The following is a 14,248-nucleotide window of genomic DNA, read 5'->3' on the forward strand; positions in this document are numbered from 1 at the left end:
GGTCTTTTTTCATCAGAAACGATTGGAAACACCCTATTTCATTGAATGTTCATCTTTTCCCATGAAGATACTTTATTGTAGTTTAAGCTCCTTTGCCTTCCAGAATATCATTCCAGGCCCTCTGATCCTTTAAGGGGGAAGTGGTAGGTCCTGGGCAAGCCTGACTATGGCTCCTCAATATTTGAATTGTTTCTTTATGGCTTTGTTTTCTCCTTGATCTGATAATTACAATATTCCTTGGAATTTTCATTTTGGTGTCTTTCAGGAGGGGATTAGTGGATTCTTTCAATGACTTTTATCCTTTGGTTCTATGATATCAGGGCAGTTTTCTTTGATGATTTCTTGAAAGACATTGTCCAGGTTCTTTTTTTGATCATGGCTTTCAGGTAGACCAATAATTCTCAGGTTATCTCTCTTGGATCTATTTTCCTGGGTTGGTTGTTTTTTTCCAATGAATTATCTTACATTTTCTTCTATTATTTTCATTTTACAAATTTTGTTTGACTGATTCTTGATGTCTCATTGAGTCATTCACTTCCATTTCTCTAATTCTAATTTTTAATGAATTATTTTTTTGTTAACTTTTTTTTAACCTCCCTTTTCATTTGACCAATTGTACTTTTAAAGGAGTTGTTTTGTTCAGTGGATATTTTCCCCATTTCACCCAATTTATTTTTAAGGAGTTATTTTCTTCAGTCAATTTCTGTGCTTCCTTTTCTAAGCTGTTGGCTTTCTCCCCCTACATTTTCATAATTCTCCTGCATAGCTATCATTTCTTTTAGTGGCTTTAAGACTATTCCCTCCTAAGAGGCAGTGCCTTTCAGTAGGAAGTGCTCTGACTTTGGATCGGAGGATCTGGATTCAAATCTCACCTCTGTCTCATTACCCTGTGACTTGGGACAAATTATTTCCCCTCCCTTAGAATGTCTCCCCATCTGTCAAGTCAGAGGGTTGGTCTCAGAGGTCCCTTCCAGTCCCATATATGACCTTCTTCTCTTTGAGAGTTATAGACTAACTTGTTCCTTCCCTTATTCCTTGGGGTTTAACAGCCACACGATAAGCCCTGAGAGCTCATTGTTTGCCTTCTTTCTCCCATAGATGACAGTCAGCCCTTTGTGCAAAGATACTATGAGAAGCCACTGATGATCACTGTGTTTTCGGGAGCACGGGAGGTGATAGTCCCCTGCCGAGTAACTTCTCCTGACCTAAATGTCAAGCTGGGTTTGGTAAGTGCTACTTTGGGGATCTCAGTGAGATCTGAGATGTGGAAGATAAGGGTATTTTGGTTCTTTTCCAACTTCCCTTGGAGTGTTCGTCTTTGCCCCCATAATCCCCATCTGACCATCCAATCCATAGCCGTCAAAGTCTAAGTCATTTGATAAGCATCCTTCAGATTCTGTGCAAGAAAGTCATATTATTGAACCGGCACAAATAGTTTCTGAGGCAATCTCCATGAAGAAATGCAAGAGAGTAGCATCTTGCAAGGCCTACCCAAATTAGGCACTTTTTGGAAGACAACAATAATAGTAACTTGTTCTTTAGTCGTTTTTCAGTCACATCTGACCCTCTGTGACCCCATTTGGGCTTTTCTTGGCAGAGATACCAGTGTAGTTTGCCATTTCTGTCTCCAGCTCATTTTACATATGAGGAAAGTGAAGCAGTCAGAGTTAAGTAACTTGCTCAGGGTCACATAGCTACTAAGTGTCCAAGGCTAAATTTGAACTCAGGTCTTCCTGACTCCACACTTGGAGCTCTATCCATTGTGCTACCTAGCTGGTACCAATAATAGCAGCTAGCATCCAGTATCTCTGCCAAGAAAAGCCCCAATGGAGTCTTCAAGAGCTAGATATAACTGAAATGATCGAACAGTAACCACAGTGAGCTAGGCACCATGGATGAAGCAATGCCTGCCCTCAAATAGTTTACAGACGTGAGGGTGAGAGAGGAACAGAGAACGACGTATACAAGTTACCCGTCTACACCTTGTTTTCCTTTCTTTTTTTAAATCGTTGACATCTTGTTTTATGCTTGTCTTAGTTTCCAAATCAATTCTTCTTTTCATCCATCTCTAGAGAGCCAATCTTAATTCAAGGAAAATTTTTAAAAAGAAAAAGAGGTACAAAAAAGGAAGTTTACCAAAACGAATGATCATGTCGGCAAGCTCTGCCAGGATATGTAGTGCTTCACACTCATAGCCCCCCCACCTCTGCAATCAAGAGAGAAAGGCACATTTTCTCTTCTTTTCTGTGATACCTTACTTGATCATTTTGTAAGTTCTGTTCCTTTCTCTGTAAAATGAGGGGATTGAACTATATACTCTAAGGGTCTCCCTAGTTCTAACAGTCTATGACTTTGTAATCTTGTTTCTGACAATTGAGGATGGTTTTGAACACTTTTGAAGGTCAAAAAATCCCTAATTCTAAAACATCATCCCCGTGGGCAAACTATCCTTCATCCTCCTGCTTAAGAATACCTAGCTACTGGAGAAAGAAGCTCCCATTTCTATTATGACATCGTTCCCATTTTGCTACTGAAGAAACTGAGGCTTTCTTAAGAGAATCATTTGTTTTAAAGCTAAGAGAGACCTTCCAGATGAGCTAGTCCAACCCCTGTGCCTTGTCCAAAGTCACAGTTAAGTTACAGTTAATCTGATTTGAGCCTTTCATTTTGCAGAGGTATAAACTGAGGCTCAGAGAGTCAAAGTGACTTGCTAAGGCCATGAGTAGCAGAGTTGAACTTGAACCCAGGTCTTCTGGCTTAGGAATGTCCCCCGAAGACTCTTGTAAACTGATACAAAGTGGAGGAAACAGAACCAGGAAAACAATATACACTCTGACTCCAACCACATAAATGGAAGGATTTGAAAAACAGACCAAAAAACCCCAACTGGATGCTCTGTAACCAAATGACCAAGCTGGGATCTGAAAGGAATTGAGAAAAATGGAGTTGCCTTCCATCTTTGGAGAGGTGGAGGAATATCGGTATGGAAGAGCACATATACTGTCACATGTGGGTGCTCAATTGGTTCGTTTTGAGAAACTGGATTTTCCTCCCCTTGCTTTTATTTCTTTGTTATCAGGATGACTTGTCAGGGAGGGGAAGGAGAAGGGATATATTTAGAAATGAGGATGATGTCAAAACAAAAGATATTAATTAAAGTGAGATTTTCAAAAAGAATGGCCTCTTAACAGAGTTCTACTGCTGTCAGGAGAGACTGTCTCAAAAGGAAAAAGAAAGGGGCCCCTGTGTTTGGGGGACCTCGCTTCCAATAACAGGGCCGGGGAGGGAATGCAGGATGCAGTCAGCGGCAGAGGTATGCACTCAGCTGGCCCTTGCCACCAGCCTCCGTTCCCTCCTAATGAGGGCGGACAAGCCACACCCAGCCAGCCTCAGTGACTGCGTGGAGCCTCCATGTCTCCTTCCCATGCCAAGAGGAAGCTTCAGGCAAGGAAGGGACCCGGCTAATTTTGAACATCCTTTTCCCCAAATTAAACAGCTGCCAGCAGCCTTGAAATTTCACCTTGAAAGGTCAAAAGAGGTGTGGTGAGAAGAGGGACATCTTTGCTTGTCTTTCCCAACACACTAACCTTTTAAGAAAAAAGGCAGGAGCCTGACATTTCCCAAACAGCCACAATGGAAGCCTAAGGGTTGCTCGAGGCCCTTATTTCTATGTTACCTTAAATTCAGGGAATGTTAGAACTGGGAGGGTCTTAAAACAGAGAATGTCATAGCTCGGGAGCATCTTAGAACAAAGCAATGCCAGGCTTGGGAGAGAACTTAGAACAGCTAATGTTAGAACTGGGAGAGATTTTAGAATCCTGAACATCAGAACTGAGAGAGACCTTGGAGCTCATCGAATCCAGGCTTCTCATTTCCCAGAGGAGGAAGCTCAGCATAGTTTCCCTTTCATTCTGACTGAGAATGATCATAGGCCCGAGCGCCAAATCTTTTTTCTTGTACAACTTTGCGCCAGGTTCCACTCAGATGACAGCCAAATTCTAGTGACATTTCTTCTAATTTTTGCTTTACTGGGACTTATCTTCCTTATCTGTAAAAGGATGAGACAGGGCTGGACTGAATAAATTAATCCATCAAGCATTTATTAAGCACCTAGGGGTTAACCCTAGGGGTTCTGCACGTTTAGCAGCTTGTGGTGCTGGGGTAGTCCCAAGCCTCAAGGAATTTGCCTTTTATAGGTCTTAAAATGCCCTCCCATGATTTATAGAGCAAGTCTACTTCAAGAAACACTTCTTAAGCCGCTACTGTTTACAAGTCCTTGAGCTTGGTGCTAAGGATTTTAAGATGAAGAACACCCGTCTCAAGAAACCCAGAGCTTCTGACAAGGGAATATAGACTGTGCGAGAAAACAGGTACAATAAACAGTAAAAATGGCATCCAAGCAAAAGGCTGAAGCAGAAGAGCTCACATTTTATGAAGACTTCTCTGCTAATGGGGCAGTTTGGTGGCACTGCAGTACATAGAGTACCAGGTCTAGAATCAGGAAAGTTTGAGTTCAAATTTGGCCTCAGACCCTTACTAACTATGTAACCTTGGCCAAGTCACTCCACCCTGTTTGCCTCAGTTTCCCCATATGTCAAATGAGCTGGAGAAGGAAATGGCAAATCACTCTAGTATCTATGCCAAGAAAACCTCAACGGGGCCACAGAGTCATACATTGCTAAAAACCAACTGAACAATAATCTCTGCTAATAGCCACAAATGAGTCTGGTGGGCATTCAAGTTTACAAGGCAAGGCATCTTCAAATGAGATAACTAGCCTGTGTAAAGTGCTTTGCCATCCTTAATGCTCTGCGTAAATGCCATTAATGCTAATATTTCACTGGGGGAGGCAAAGTAGAGGTTAGCAGAGTTTTGCTGAAGAGCTGATAAAGGTCATGCAAATTGGGGATCAGCATCATTTAATGGAAAGGACCCCTATTTGTATCCTTGAATGCTATCCTTGATCTAGAACTGGAAGGGACCCCAGAGGTCATCAAGTCCAACCCCCTTGTTTTATAGAGAAAGAACTGAGGCACAGGGACTGGAAAGTGCTTGCCTAAGGTTACACAGAGGACCCTAGATGTAGAACTGGAAGGGACCTCAGAGATAACCTAGTTTAACCCTTTCCTTTTACAGAGGAGGAAATAAGGAAGAGAGACTTGTCTTCCATTCCAATGCAGCCTTCAGAGTCCAAGGACCTAAGTTTGAATCCTGGAGCCTAAAGAATCAGGGCCAATCTCTTTCCCACTCTGGGGTCTCATCCCTGGAGTGCTCTCCCTCCTCATTACTGTTTTTTTTTTTTTTTGAATTCCTGACTCCCTGCCAGCCTCAGTTCAAGCTCCACCTTCTGCTATTCTTGAATCATGGTGGTGCCCCACCCCAGAGGCTAGTGACCTTTCCCATCATCTCGTGTCCATTATATACACGTTTTATGTTTTTATAAGTTCTAGATGTGTCTATAGGTTCTAGGTGTGTGTATTCTATGCATGTTTCATGCACCTGTGGGTTCTATATGTGTCTATTCTCTGCCTGTCATATATCTAGAGGTTCTAGGTACTTCTACTCTATATGTGGCTTGTGTTTCTATAGATCCTAGATATGTCTATTCTATGTATGTCTTATACACTTGTAGGTTCTAGAGGTTTCTCTGCCATATATGTTCTATGTTTCTATAGATTTTAGATGTATCTATTCCATGTCTGTCTTATGCATCTGTAGGTTCTAGAGGTGTCTATTCTACATGTGTCTTGTGGTTTTTATATGTTTAGATGTATCTATTCTATGCATGCTATTAACCTATAGGTTCTAGATGTTTCTATTCTATATATGGCCTATATTTCTACAGAAATAGTGTATATTCTGTATATGTCATATGCATCTATAGATTCTAGATGCCTTCATTCTATGTGTCTTGCGTTTCTATAGATTTTAGATGTGTCTATTCTACTCACACCTTAAGTTTCTACAGATTCTATACATGCCTACTTTGTGCCCATATTATGTGTCTGTGGGTTCTATACATGTCTATTCTATTCTTATCTTGTGTTTCTATAGGTTCTATATGTATTCTATACATATCTAAAGTGTCTACAGGTTCTATGTGTATCTATTCTATACATATTTTGTGTTTCTACATAGTTTATACTTGTCTATTTCATGTGTCTTGTGTTTCTATAGGTTCTGCATGTATCCCTTTTATATGCATTTTATGTGTCTGTGGATTGTTCTATGCGTGTCTATTCCATGCGTGTTTCAGGTTTCTACAGGTTCTATATGTTTATTCCATGTGTGTATTGTGTTTCTATGGATTCTATATGTGTCTATTCTATATACATTTTTTAATAGCTTTTTATTTACAAGTTATATGGATGGGTAACTTTACAGCATTAACAATTGCCAAACCTCTTGTTCCAATTTTTCCCTCTTTCCCCCCACCCCTCCCCTAGATGGCAGGATGATCAATACATGTTAAATATATTAAAGTATAAATTAGATACACAATAAGTATACATGACCAAACCGTTATTTTGCTGTACAAAAAGAATCGGACTCTGAAATATTGTACAATTAGCCTGTGAAGGAAATCAAAAGTGCAGGCGGACAAATTCTATACACATCTTATGTGTCTATAAATTCTATATGTGTCCATATGTTTATACACATATTGTCTGCCCTATTCAAATGAAAGCCGCTCAGAGGCAGGGGCTAGTTCACTTTTGTATTTGTATAAATGCTAATTTTTTGGATGAAAGTATTGGATTGGAACCCGTGGTCATATTGACTTTAATAACCACAAATAAACACTATTGCATCTTCATTGCTTTCGCTAACCATTTCCCAAAGGCATTTAATCCAGTTCTGCTCACACCTAGGAATTTGCAGAGTCTACTTCAAGTCTAACCCCTTCAGACTAGATGACCTCTGAGCTACCTTCCAGTTCCGAAGCTATGGACTCCTGATCTCTATGATTCTGTAGAAGATCCTTGTGCGATTTAAGTTCCATCAAAGGACTTGCTTAAGGTCACACAGAGGACCCTAGATCTAGAACTGGAAGAAATGGAAACATTTTTTAAGCCGCTACTGTTTACAAGTCCTTGAGCTTGGTGCTAAGGATTTTAAGATGAAGAACACCCGCCTTAAGAAACCCAGAGCTTCTGACAAGGGAATATAGACTGTGTAGAGAAATAGGTACAAGAAACAGTAAAAATGGCATCCAAGCAAAAGGCTGAAGCAGAAGAGCTCACATTTTATGAAGGCATAGGAGGCAGGTTTCACTGCCAGGGCCTCCGGCTCCGTTGCCTTTTCCCCCCACAGCACTGACTCACTTGCCATGTTTGGGAGCCCATTCTTCATCTGTGTAGCTTAGTTTAAGCTAATACTGAAAGCCAAACTAAATCTTTTCATCTGTCTCCCTCTTCCTACAGTTCAACCTGGAAAAGTTCAACTATACGAGCAAGGACTGGGACCCCCAGAAAGGCTTCACGGTCATACGCCCATCCTTTCAATTCTTCAGCGATCTGCTCCAGTGTGTGACCGAAGTCCATGGCAAGACCTATAAATCCCTTTACCTGCCGCAGAAATTAGGTGAGTGTGCCTTACCACACCCAGAACCCCACCTGGAATTAAGGCTTCATGTGTCCTGAAGCCTGGCCTGGAGGGGGTATATCATGTTAGAAAGGAGCAATTCTTTAGGAATTAGGCCGGGCCTGAGTTAGGATGACCCCTCTTCATATCCCACTGCTGCTACTGATCCTACTAGTTGCTGAATGACCTCTAGAAAGTTATTTACCCTTCAATTTCATATCCATCCCAGAACTCCAGTAAAAGAATTTTTGAGAACGTAGAAAAAAATCTATGCCCTCAGGAAGAGGAAACAGCTTTCTGTGCCCCCTAAAACTTAGTCACAAGGAAACACGAGGGACCGGGGCTTTATACAAAGATGAGCTTCCTGACAAAGCTCCAAACTGACCTGAGCACAAATCCTCTCTCCACTACTCCTGATGAACTTTGTTGATAGGGAGCTCCCTCTCTCCTGGGGTAGCTGATTCTAATGATGGAATTTCTAGTTGTTATGGGATTTCCCCCTATGTCTGGCTGAAACCTGCTTCCCTTGTGACTCTCATCTTATTCCTAGTAAACTCTCACCAATTAGAGCCTGTGCCCCATTGAGTTCCTGAAAGATTCAGGAAAGCTGAAAAAATCATATTTCTTAATAACAAAAATGAATAGGACCCCTAGTCATCGAACCTGAAGGGACCTCAGAAACCATTAGGATTAAGTTCCTCCTTTACAAATGTGGAAAGTGAGGCCATAGTGGTTTGATTTACCTAGGATCACACATCTAATAAGTATCTGCCTCAGATACTTTCACTCAGGACTTCCTGACTCCCAACTTCAGTGGCCTCTCCATCCCCTCGTGTGGCCTCTCCATCCCCTCGTGTGGCTCTCCATCCCCTCGTGTGGCCTCCATAGGAGACAATGCCCTTTCCTACTAAACCTGTTGAATTCTTACTCATCCTTTAGTCCATATCTGATGTCACCACCTGTAGGATGGCTCCTTTGATTTTCCCAGTTACCCCGTGGACCACAAGTAGTTTTTGATACCTCTCCCGTCCTTGCATGTTATTGTGCATTATTTGTGTTCGGAGCTAAATTTAGTTAGTTCCTGTGGGCAGAAGTTATGTTTTATCTATACTTTGTATCCTCTCCCTCCCCCAGTGGCCATCACAGAACTTTGCATACAGTAGGTATTTAATAGATGTTTGTTGGTTGGGATTGAATTCTAAAGCAGTGCTACAGAATCCCCTTTGTAACCTTGGCTGGAATGGTGGGTGTGGTTAGCTACAAAGGCTTTGGAAGGTCTTCTCCAGCCTTTTGGAGTCCTCATTCCACATTTTGATCAAGTGAGGGGATACTGATGAGGAGCTGGCCAGTTTCCTTTCTTTCTCTCCTATTTTCCTTTCCAGTGGGGTGGGCTCATGTCTTCTGCACCAGTCGGGGGAGAGTTTGAGTCTCCATTCTGTCTTCCAGAAACCAAAAAGGAGAATATTGCCATCAGAGTCAATCACCAAAAACTGCTCGCAGGAGAAACCCTCAGTCTAACCTGCACAGCTGAGACCACATTCAATGGGCGCATCGAGCTTGACTGGGAGTACAAGAGGAAAGGGGTGAGAGATCCCTTATCCAGCTGGAGGGAGGGGCTGGCTCCCTTCTTCTGCCGGCAGTCTCTGATGGATGGTCTAGAGCCTTCTTGATCACCAGCAGTCTGTGCACGACGGGCTCTAGATCACCACCGGCCTCGGCGTGCTGGGTTCCAGATCACCAGCACTTGCTCACTCGGCACATGGGGGGTTGGGTTCTAGATCGTCGGCAGCCCCCGTTGCTGGGTTCTAGCTCTAGCATCTATAGACTGAGGTCTTTCTAGCTCAAATACTGTACTCTGAGGGCCACCTGGCTTGAGCATTCTATGGGTTAGGTTCTAAGGCCTCCCTTAGTTCTGATGTACTCTGTTCTAAAGTTCTCCCAGCTGTGGCTTTTTGTGTTCTGAAGTCCCTCCCGCTCGGACAGTGGTTGTGGTTGTTTCCTGCCGTTTCTGCCATGCTTAGTTGTTGGTCATGGCTGGCTTCCTCTTCCGAGGAGTTTGGGCTATAGGATGACTTGACACGGACACATGATTTACCCACGTCGGTAGTCACTTTCCTGTGCTTGCTGCTTTTGGATTTAGCTCTTGGCCATTCACTTAAGCCCTTTCTTCTTGAGATTCTGCTCTAGGCAAAATGGTGCCATTGAGGAAACTGCCTGTCTACAGCTATCTCCCCAACTCAAACTGAATTCTGATTCATAGATTTGGAGGATTTAGAGGGAAAGGGACCTAAGATAGGGCCTGGGCTTGACACTCATTAGTTCTATCACATGGGTCACAGCTGGCCACTGTCTGTCAAGAGACCTATATTCATAAATAGACTGTTCTTTCACCCAAGACCAGCAACCACGCTTTGTGCTCTGGCCTATCTGGAGTATATCGCCCATTTTGGGTCCTGGGCACCTTTCACAGAGACTCCTGTTTTGTTCTAGTTGTTTCATGGGTATGAATTCCCTGAGGATGGGGCCTGAGTCTTAGCTATGTCTGTACTCTCCCCCAAAGCTAGCTCAGGTCTGAGTTCATGGGAAGACCTCAGCCAACACTTTGTGGAGGCTTAAAGGGTTCACTCGGCTTTGATCGTTCTTTCTGCCACCTCACAGAACAAAGCACATCCCAAGTACTATGAAATTAAGAAGAACATGGACCAAAGCACCTCTGTGTACAAAAGCTATAGTAACCTGACCATCTGGAATGTGACCACGGAGGACAGTGGCCTCTACCGATGTCGGGAAGGCAATGGTTCAAGCCTCCAGACCAGCGTCAACATCACCGTGCTGGGTAAGTCGCCTCTCCTTCCGCATTCTACAGGCTTCCTATTTCCAACATCCTTTGTTCTAAGGTCCCTCCCATCCCTCTCCCATCTTCTGGGCCTAACTGACACACTCGGTAGTCTTCATAGACAGTATTTCATTCTTTCTCTCCGTGCCTTTGCTCAGGCTGTGCCCCATGCCTAAAATGTTCTTCCTCCTTACCTTCCCCACTTAGCTTCCCTCAAAGTGCCTCCCTACATATAGGCCACTCTTAGATTCCCACATACTATTGCCCTTCCCTGCATAATGACTCCATGCATATTTAGTATTTATTTTATTGTGTACATGTTGCCCCTGAATGGACCGGGCCATTTTTGTCAGCCTGGCGTGCAATAGGTGCTTGATAAATGCTTGTTGAAGGACCTGTCGTGAAGCCCACAAAGGCCTAGTTTGTGCATCGGTTGTCCTTCTAAATCTTGTTTTTGTCCACATTCTGTTTTCAGAGAAAGCATACATCAATGTGACCTACAGACGGAATACCGTGTATGAAGTGACTGCCGGCCATGGTGTGCAGAAGCTGTCTGTCAGAGTGGATGCCTTTCCTAGGCCCAATGTGACCTGGTCTGTTGGCCTTCCTTTGCTTTCTTTTCTTTCCTCCCTTCCTCTCCCCTCCCCTCCCATTCCCTCTTTTTTGCTCCCCTCCCATCTCCTGTCTTCTCCCCTTATTTCCCCTCCCCTCCCTTCCCTTCTTCTCCCCCTCCATCACTTTCCCTCTCCTCCTCTTCTCACCTTCTCCTCACCTCTCCACTTCTTCCCTTCCCCATTTCATCCCCTTCCCCTTTTTTCTCTTCTCCTCTCCACTCCTCTTTTTCCCTTCCTTCCCCTCCACTCTCCTTTCCTTGATGGAGTCCCTCTCTTCACCCAGATCCTCAGGAAAAATGGATGACCCCAAACTGAGACAGAGAAATCCCTTTTTATTTATATGATCCATATGTTGGATGTCACTATCTTTGTTCATCATCTCTTCTGTAATAGGATGTAAGCTCCTTTAGTGGCCACCTGCTTCATTTGTGTCTTTGTAGCCAGACTAAGACAAGTGCCCAACCCATGAGTGGCTAATAAATAAATGCTTGTTAATAAGTAGATTAGAGAAGGCAATGGCAAAACATCCCAGTATCTTTGCCGAGAAAACTCAAGATGGGGTCACGAAGAGTCAGACATGACTGAAAAATGACTGATCGATAACATAAAAATGAATACATGGCAATTTCAAGGTCCCTTATTGTTAATTCCTAGAGCTTATGATTTCCTATCAACACGAGAGCTTTCAAGATGATCTTCTTGTCCCTTTTTTGGTGACTAATTGTGAAGAGTTCAAACACTAGAAGGTATAACTGGGGGTCTAAAGAACTTCCTCAGAACTGATCATTTCTCTGTCCCTCCTGACAGGTACAAAGATGGCCAGCTGATCCCAGAGAACCTTACCTACCATTCTGACCCATTAAGATACAGACTCATCATCACAGATGTGAAAGTGAAGCATTCTGGGAATTATACCATCGTTCTGAGGAACACCCAGCATGGCCTCTGTGAAAACCGAACCATTCAACTACTTGTCTATGGTGAGTTTCTGGGACTTGGGGGCCTTGTTCCTAACTTTGTTTTCTGTGATTGTGTCTGTACTTCAAGGAAAGGGAGAAGTTAGCTAACTTGAAAAATTAATGACAGTGGCCCCAGTCGTTGGCCCCCACCCTCATGGGAGCTCTCTGTCAGGAAGCTTTGGAGGAAGGCCCAGCCTGGAAACAGCAGTGAGGTGGCCTCCTGCCCTTTGTGCCAGCCTTCTGGGTGAAGCTCCTTGGAAGATACTGGCTCTAGAGTGAGCAGAAATACTAGTTAGATGGTCCCTACAGGTCCAGGTGGAGTCAAGTGCCTTTGTTTACAGGTAAAGAAAACAGGAAGCCAAGTGAGGGAAGTGATTTGTCCTTTTAGCATTGAAGGAACTATTAAGTTGCCAGTCACTATTAAGTTGGCAGTCATCCAGGCTTCCAACCTCAGAGTCATCCCGAACTCCTCACTCCACAACCATTGCTCCATCTTGCCACTTCTGTCTTTCCGACATTGCTTGCATATGGCCCCCCTCCATTCACGCAGTCGCCACTCGCCTCTTGTCTGGACTACTGGCCCCTATCATCTTTAGAAAAATCACTTGTCAGGTTCAACCCCAAGCTGTGTGAGCTCAGGCAAATCACCTCACTCCTCTCAGCCTCACTTTCCTCATCTGTCCAGTGGAGATAATAGTTATCCCTTCCACATCATAACTTTCCCTGTTGGGGTTTCCACATATCATAGGTTGGCAGAAGAAATTCAATGGGAACTTTTTGGAAGTTGTGCAGAAGCAGCAGACGATATGTGAAGGCCAGGGGATGACCCCAAAGTTCAGAAACTCAGAAGTGCCTAAAAACATGTTTTGTACCACATCCTATATTTTACTTTTAATACCATAATAATTCAGCCTTTTTCTCTGGTACAAAACAAAAAAACTTTATAGGGATTTTTCCCGTTTGTGGGGCTACTCTGTCCCCGATTTCTGAAATAAGGAGGGAATAACTGCAATATCTATTTTACCCACTTCTTCAAGGCATTAAAAGGAAGGTGTTTTGTGGACTGAGAAGTTCTGTGGGGTTCTAATGGCTGGAGAACCTGTTTTGTCACTTGGCCTACACGGCATATGGCCCACGATGATCCGGAGTGCAGCCCAAACCAGATAAAAGTATAATTCATTCATTTATAATAAAATAGGATACTAGCAGAATAAGAAGCCAATGAACACGGGTCGTTTTGGAAAAGGGTAGGTTTCCCTGAAGCCTGCAGGTCTGGCGGCCCCCATTTCTAATCGCGTGGGATGCCCTGACTTGGCAGTTCTGTGTTCCAGAGAAGGGGTTATCCAGGGTTTCCTCCCCACAAAATTCTCCATGCCAATAAAAATCAGCTCTCTCTCTTATTGTTGCCGGGATTATTATTGAAGTACAGCTTGTCACATAGTGGCCCAGCTAGGCTGCAGCCCATTTCTAGGTCTCCTTCCCATCTCGTGAAAATCTTAAATTAGTATCTGCCTTTCGCCAATGATAAAACTTCCTCCCGGAAAAGGGGAGTGACCCGCCGAGATCATGTGACTCTAAGGGAGAAGAGCCAGGTTGCCTAGCAACATGAATTCATCAACTTAGCCCCCAACACAAAGGATAAAACAGGCTCTTTGTGGGCGGGAGAGATGCCTGCTGTGTGGCCCCAAGTGGCGCACCAAGCTCCTCTCTGCCTCCTGAGTCTGTGGAAGGAGCCGTGCCCTTTCGGCGGAGCTAGTATTGGGGTGTGCTTCGGAGGACCTTTATTTCTGGGGTACTTCAGACTTTGGACTGGAGCCAAGCTGGTTACAACTTAATAATGATACTGGTTGTGGGACCCTGGGTAAGTTATTTTATGCCTTTCAAACCTCTCTATAAGAGCTATAATATAGAATAGGATATAAATAATAGCCTACATCTATATAGCACCTACTATGTGCCAAGGTATCGGGAAACCCTTTACTACTTATCTAATCAATCCTGAGAGGTAATTGGCATCATTATCCCCATTTGACAGATGAGGAAATTGAGGCAGACACAAATGAAGTGATTTGCTGTGGTCACACTAGTCAGCGTCTGAGACTGGACTTCAATTCAGGTTTTCCTGAGTCTAGGCCCAACTCTGTACACACTGTAGCGCCACCTGGCTGCTTCAATGTTTGTTCTACATTCTTTACAAGGGTATATTATAAGGAAAGAGAAGTCTGTTCTCTTTCAACTCAGGAGCCCCAAATTCT

At 43.5% G+C, this 14,248-nt stretch overlaps 1 protein-coding gene across 1 annotated transcript in view; it reads left to right on the forward strand.

Annotated features, from left to right (window-relative positions):
- The window catches only part of LOC111721579 (vascular endothelial growth factor receptor kdr-like), a 181,784-nt gene that overhangs the window by 84,607 nt on the left and 82,929 nt on the right, over positions 1-14,248 (forward strand). The window contains exons 4-9 of the mRNA XM_031944963.1: positions 1,099-1,226; positions 7,425-7,584; positions 9,031-9,167; positions 10,243-10,420; positions 10,896-11,013; positions 11,842-12,014. Coding sequence (XP_031800823.1) covers positions 1,099-1,226; positions 7,425-7,584; positions 9,031-9,167; positions 10,243-10,420; positions 10,896-11,013; positions 11,842-12,014 — 894 coding nt within the window. The remainder of the gene's footprint in view (positions 1-1,098; positions 1,227-7,424; positions 7,585-9,030; positions 9,168-10,242; positions 10,421-10,895; positions 11,014-11,841; positions 12,015-14,248) is intronic.

This window comes from Sarcophilus harrisii, chromosome X (genome assembly GCF_902635505.1).
Source record: "Sarcophilus harrisii chromosome X, mSarHar1.11, whole genome shotgun sequence".
Lineage (NCBI taxonomy): Eukaryota > Metazoa > Chordata > Mammalia > Dasyuromorphia > Dasyuridae > Sarcophilus > Sarcophilus harrisii.